This window comes from Brassica rapa, chromosome A02 (assembly GCF_000309985.2).
Source record: "Brassica rapa cultivar Chiifu-401-42 chromosome A02, CAAS_Brap_v3.01, whole genome shotgun sequence".
Taxonomy (NCBI): Eukaryota; Viridiplantae; Streptophyta; class Magnoliopsida; order Brassicales; family Brassicaceae; genus Brassica; species Brassica rapa.
In genome coordinates, this window is record NC_024796.2 from 29,349,241 (window position 1) to 29,355,948 (window position 6,708).

A 6,708-nucleotide genomic window follows, 5' to 3' on the forward strand; every position below is an offset into this window, starting at 1 on the left:
CGATATTCTATATTTACTTAATTATGTCTATCGTTGAACAGTTAAATTAACTATTTTTATAAATCGAATGTCAAACATTTTGAAGCGTACCAAACAAGTAAGCATGACTTTTCAACAACTTGCTGAAGTAAATTAGTAAACAATAAAGATCAACTTGCTGATTGAAAAAGGTTTAAGAGGTGGTGACGAGTAGAGGAAGGATCAATTCCAAAGATGGACATTGTTCTACCAAAACTACAAGAACAAAATTGTGAATGCATTGACATGATTTGGTAAATACTACAGCAACATGAGCTGTGCAGTTACATTCAACTCATGTGTAGTACTCCTCTAAGTAGCCAGGACCGGGTTTGTAAGAATCAACTTCGGCATAAGCTTCTGGTCGATCAAAGCAGAGGTCGTTGACACGGTTACTCAGAACATGAAAGATAACTTTTTGGAACCTCCATAATGGATACGTTACCAACAACGAATTGATTTAGTGGTTAAACTACGTAGCCTGAGCCTCACTTTAGGGGAATGTACGGGTCTACACGATCCCAAGACCTCTTCATTAAAAATGGTCTTAGCAAAGCCAAAATATATAGCCTTGCAAAATCATAAACAAGAAACAAGCTCAACCTTCACCAAAGAAACTTTGAGAGTAGTTGGAAACTACATTTGAAATGTTGAGATCAAAGTTAAGTTATAGTCGATGGCGTGGCTAAAAGTAACTTTTAACTATTGACTGATGCTTCCAACGAATGTGATGATTTGGAATATGGAACATAGGCGGCTAACCTATTTTAAACACTTGACAAGCATTTTCATAGATTATATATATATATATCCAAAGAAATAGGATAACACGGCAGAGTTTGGAAATGTATCAAGAACACAAGAATGCACCAGAAATAAACAAAGCAAGGAAACACCAACGCAAGATAATCTCTCATAGAACACCAAGACTATGCAAGACGGAAAAAAAATAAATCAAGAGGGGAGAAACCATTGAGCATCCTTGAGCTTTAAGTTATAGAGACTAGGGAAGCGTTTGATGGTCTTTGTTGCAAGATTGTAGACACATATGTCAATACATGAAACTCTCTTGTGACGGAAACGGTCATCACGGGTGAAATAGATGGAATTTGGCTCAATACCAAGGGTGTGGTCAGCAGGCACGGTGATACCAAAATCGAGAAACAAGGCCTCATCGCCTAGAGAATCCACCTTAATAAGCTTGGTGTCTTGCTTCTTGTAGAGGTGGAACGTCCTATTCCTTTCAAAGCTAGACTCGGAAGTTATTGCAAGGACCGACAAAACCTCTCCTGATGTTGTAACAGCAAAGTTATTGCTAAATGAGATGATCCTGTATCCTCCCATTCTCACTGGATGCCAATTGATCACCCACACATCCTCAAAACTATGTTGTCCCGACAAATCCAGGTGTCGAATGTAGCCATGTTCCGTTTGGACGTAAAGACTGTTACCTTTAAGTACCACATCTTTTAGGCCTCCGGACTGTACATCGAACCGTGTTGAAATCTCATGGTAATGAACATCCCCTTTCTTGCAAAATCTTAGATACGGACATTCTTCAAAACGCCACACAACAAAGTAGTCACCCTTCTTCTCGTCTACCCACAACACAGCTCTCAGATCTTCAGCAGTTACTAGATTCCCAGAAGAGAACTTCTCATGTTCAATAATAATAAACTCATTGAACCCCTTATCTCCTCCTAATCGCTCAATCTTATAAAGAGAACTCTTGACTGTCTCTAGAGGTGGAAGACGGATCCTCTCATTGCTAAACACGTTTATGATATGTAGATCTGATCTGGAATCTACAACAAGGAACCACTTACCTGAGCTTCCTAGGAATCGATAGTTACTTTTCGCCTCATAAACCCTATCTTCCTCTGGGTTGTACAGACGATAACTACCCTCTTTTTCAGACATTATCAGCATTGGAGATCCGGCTTTTGACCCCAACGTCTGCTTGGAACACAAGTACCAGTTCGAACACACCATCTTAGCACAGTGGAAATCTACAAAACTCAAACGTTCCAACAGGCATCTCAACAAGTCCATTGGGAGCTCCGACCAATGCCCGCGGTCGCAGTTAGGAGGAGTATCCATGGTTTCTCGCTGGAATCGTTTCTCCGTGATTTACTTAGATGGAATGATCATTTCAAAATATATATATATTTCATGGAATGATTTTTTTACCTGTTTACTTTTTTCCAAGAAAATTAATCACGAATCTAAATTCTATAGTCAAATTAAGTTTTTTATTTTTCTTGAAAATTGGTTAAGAAGTAAAATAATTATTAATTTAAACATGATAAGTATTTAAAAAGTTTTAAATTAAGATACATATTCCAAAGAAAATCACAAGTACACGATTATAAAATAATAAATTAATTATTATGATCCTTTGCTCTAACGAAAATCCCTTATATATTAAAGGAGAAGCATTGTAATAAATGCATTCACACTATAATAGACACGTGGCAGCCTCACAATGATTTGATAATAAATATGTTAACGCGTTCACACTATATTCATAAATATGTTCACACTATATTCATAAATATGTTCACACTATATACTTTGTATTTTTTTTTGAATATAAAACTCATATGCATGGTTCCAATAAAACTTTGGATTTTTCGGTTCGAATCAAAACAAATAACGAATCAAAAGCTAAACTATATATATATTATTTTTATTGTTTACCGATAAAGTTGGGCAAAATATTTATAAGTTTTGATTCAATTCGTTATCCTTTTTGAATTGAACCAAAAAATATGGATATCCGTAACTTTACGAAGCAAATCAACTAATACAATTAAAGAAAAGCAAATCACAAATACCAATATTTTTAGGAGCGATTATCAAATTCGATCTATTATATGCATATATATACATATATGTACAGAATTTTATATATATATATATATATATATATATATGTTATATATATTATAGTTTATATAAGTTTTACAATATTTTTATAAATTAAATTTATTATATTAGGTATTAAAATTTAAAAAGTAAATAATATTTTATTTTTGTAATAAAACGTTATTATTAAATTTTCAATTATTTTTTAAATTTTATTTACGGATCAAATCGGATATTCTTTAAAATTCTAAATCATTTCGAATATCACAGTCACCGACTATCCAAGTGGCTAAAGATTGAATCGACATGAATGCCTCCAAATACTCGGATATTCGATCTGTGCCCACAACTATTTATGGATACAGTTGAGTTTTTTATATAAAAAAATTCACTAATGTCAAGGCCTTTTAATTTTTAATTAATTTTAATTTTATCTTTCATGTATTATTTAGAACAAAAATGTCATTAATATTAATTAACAATATCTTTATATATTTGTCATTTATTTTTATATACTTTTACATACACATACATGTGCACCTTGAGGTGAGCACTTTATAAGTGTTTACCACTAGTGAAGTATCTATTTTTTTTCTGGAAGTTGAAATATATTTTTTCTTAATGCTTCTTTCACTACCGACCAAATTGTAGTGAAATGATTAGTCTTAATAATTTTATTTTCTTTTTCTTGAACTATTATCCGTTTACAAACTATAATATGAAACTATTGATTCGACATGACGATTATCTAAAATTTATAACATAAAAATAAACAAATAATAATAGTTTTTTGTTTTTACCAAAAAAAACTAAAAAATCAAACATTCTAACAGAATAAACCAAAAAATAAGTTAAAACTGAACCAATATCCAGATTAAACAGATTTAATGTGTTTTTATTAAAAATAACGAAACTACTAATCACATCCCGCGCAAGGCGCGGGTTATTACCTAGTCAATAGTTATAAGTGCAAATCTTCTAATTAACACATTTTTTTCTTAAATAGTTCTTAAAGATCTTTAAGATCTAAATGACCAAATTAAGTTTTGTTAAAAAGGTAAATGACAATTATATCCTAATATATAATTTTATTTAGGGATAATTTAAAAAGAGTCATTTTGGTGAATATACATAGAAATACCTTATTTATGAACCATATTTTGAAAAATACATCTCTGTTTTTCACTTTTGAAAACTGCACTTCCTTATATGTAAAATGACATTTTTATCCTGATATTATTGTGAAATATTTTTAAGTATTTTTATTGTTAGTTTTTACCTATATAAACAAAAAGTTGTTGTTGGTATTATCTATCCGATTAATACTGTAAAATTGGAGACTCACTTGTAACAAGATCGTAAATTAATTTGAGTCTCTCTTGCTATTAGTAGATACAAAACCCAGATGGTGCTTTTGAAGATGCTCCATCTCTGATATTCTTATTTGTTAATATTTACTTTGTACTTTAATGTCATTGTTAAAAATAGACATGATAGAATTCCATAGACCAAACAAAATTGATGTTGGCAAGAGACAGAGACGAATTCGACCAGATCAAAAGGAAAATATACAAAATCAAATTACGTTCAGGAATATATTAGTGAAGAATTAAGAACTATGTACATGGAATTAATTATGTATATTGGTTAAAAATAAAGAACGAGAAAACAAATGTTAGCCACGCCTATTGCTTTTGAAAAACTTTTTTATGAAAAGAAATATAAAATTGTATTTAATAGGATTTTGTCAACAATATGATATTATAGAATAAAAATATTAATTAAAATTAGTTAAGACGATCAATGTTAAAAAGTTAAAAATAATTTAAATGCATAAGTCTAAAGTTAATCACCTTTTAGCAGAATATTAAATATATTTTTTTGAAATACAGATTAAATAAAAGAGGTTAGTTGGGGCCAATAAGGCCTCCACAACCACCAACGTTTCCGCTACATTCAAAGCATCCTTAGCTAATCTATCAGCTATGGAATATTAAATAATTATATATACATTTCAAAGGGATACATTAGTTAATCTACTTAGATAAAAATGTAGTTTTCAAAAATTATAAATAAGAATGTAGTTTTCAAATTAAAATCTTATACCGAAGTATTTATCCAAAATTTCCCTTAATATTTAACTATTTATTAAATATATAAAAATAAATAACTAAAAATAATAAAATTGAAAATTCCTTTTTCAAATAACAAAACCGGTGTCAAGAACTACAAGTTTTTTTCAGCTTTCTCAGTTTCTTTGGTTAGCGTAATTCTACTCGGTATGATCCGAAAACCTCCTAACATGCATGAATCACCTAAACTTTATCTCAAATCTGCGCTTACTGTACATCTATTGTGGTACTTTCCCTCTCAAAAGTCTCATAAAGCTCCCACCTTTCCACCACTTAGGACGCTTCATTCAGTCCCCAATTCAGTTCATCATCTATTGTTGTTGCCTCTTCCGGAATTTCATACGTTGTTGCCTTGTTGGAGATATCTTTGGAGAGTATATAAGAAAGCTCGGTTGGTTTAATCTTTATACCAAATTCTACCCGGAACTGATCACCATGCACAGCCCTAATTGTATATTTCTGTTTAATAACTAGACATATGTGTTCTTTCTTTTGGTGTATGCAAAGCGGACTTTGTAAAAACACTTATAAGATAAAACCAATGCTATTCTTGCCTTGGAGTAGAGGTCTTTCATCTTTGAGGGTTTTAATGGACCATCTCTTTGAGTTTTTGGTGGAGTTATACAACTTGAGTGTATACACATATAAACCATATGACTTATGAATCATTATTGTGTCATTTGGTATTTACCATAAAACTAAAAAGATTCAAGATGCACTAATATCTCTTGTAGGTTATAGATGAATGATAAATCATTAATAATACCGTTGCATTGCTTCCATATATAAGGTTTTTAATGGACCATATCTTTGACTTTTTTGGTGGAGTTACTCAACTTGAGTGTATACACATATAAACCATATGACTCTTGAAGCAGTATTGTATCATCTGGTATTTACGATAAAACTAAAACGATTCAAGATGCATGCACTAACATCTCTAGTAGGTGAAGATCAATGATAAATCATTAATAATACCGTTTTCATTGCTTCCATAAAAAAATTCAATCTAGCTAAGTTACAGGCTAATATGGTCACAGGCTAGCTAAGATATGTTGACCAAAAATACAAATATAATTCGGTCTAATCGCTTAATCAACTTCTTATGTCTTTTTTTTTGGTATATGCAAAGTGGACTTTATAAAAGGTTTAAACAAATGCCATCCTTGGATTAAAGGTCTTACATCCTTTAGATTTTTATTAGGCGGTGGATATCTAGTTTAGCTTAGTCATATATATATATATATATAATAGAAAATACTCTATATAATATATTTTCAAAGTTACGATATCTGTATAAATTTGGAGATTTCTAGTTTTAAATCTAAAAGAAGAAGATTCACTAGTTTGGCCCTCAGAATACAAGAGTCACAAAATAGAAAAAAAATGTGTTCTGTCACGAGTAAGTGACATAAAATTATTGACAAATATCCGGGGTCGGCCTAAAATTTATACAAATTTGGGGACATGTGGCGGTTTTTAAGTAAAAATTTTCTTTTTACAAATTTGGGGATTCAAAAATTTTTTTGGGGGCCTATTCATATGTAATTTTTTCAAAAAATTTGGGGGTCTTTTGCGAATGTTTCACTCCGCATGGTCCAGGACCGGTCCTGCAAATATCAAACATCCTAAAACATCCTAAGTATGCTGTAAATAAAGCAATTTCATAGTCAAATATGAAAATAGCACA

General features: G+C 31.0%; 1 protein-coding gene across 1 annotated transcript; it reads right to left on the bottom strand.

The window, feature by feature from the left end:
- Window positions 1-798: 798 nt before the first annotated feature.
- On the bottom strand, window positions 799-2,580 carry LOC103854867 (F-box protein At5g25290-like). Its single transcript, XM_009131825.3, has one exon. It carries the CDS (start codon window positions 2,116-2,118, stop codon window positions 973-975), a length of 1,146 nt encoding a protein of 381 aa, XP_009130073.1. The 5' UTR covers window positions 2,119-2,580; the 3' UTR covers window positions 799-972.
- Window positions 2,581-6,708: the final 4,128 nt, after the last annotated feature.

Excerpts from the sequence above, each read along its gene's own strand:
- LOC103854867 (XM_009131825.3), bottom strand. The coding sequence starts at position 2,118 with ATGGATACTCCTCCTAACTGCGACCGCGGGCATTGGTCGGAGCTCCCA.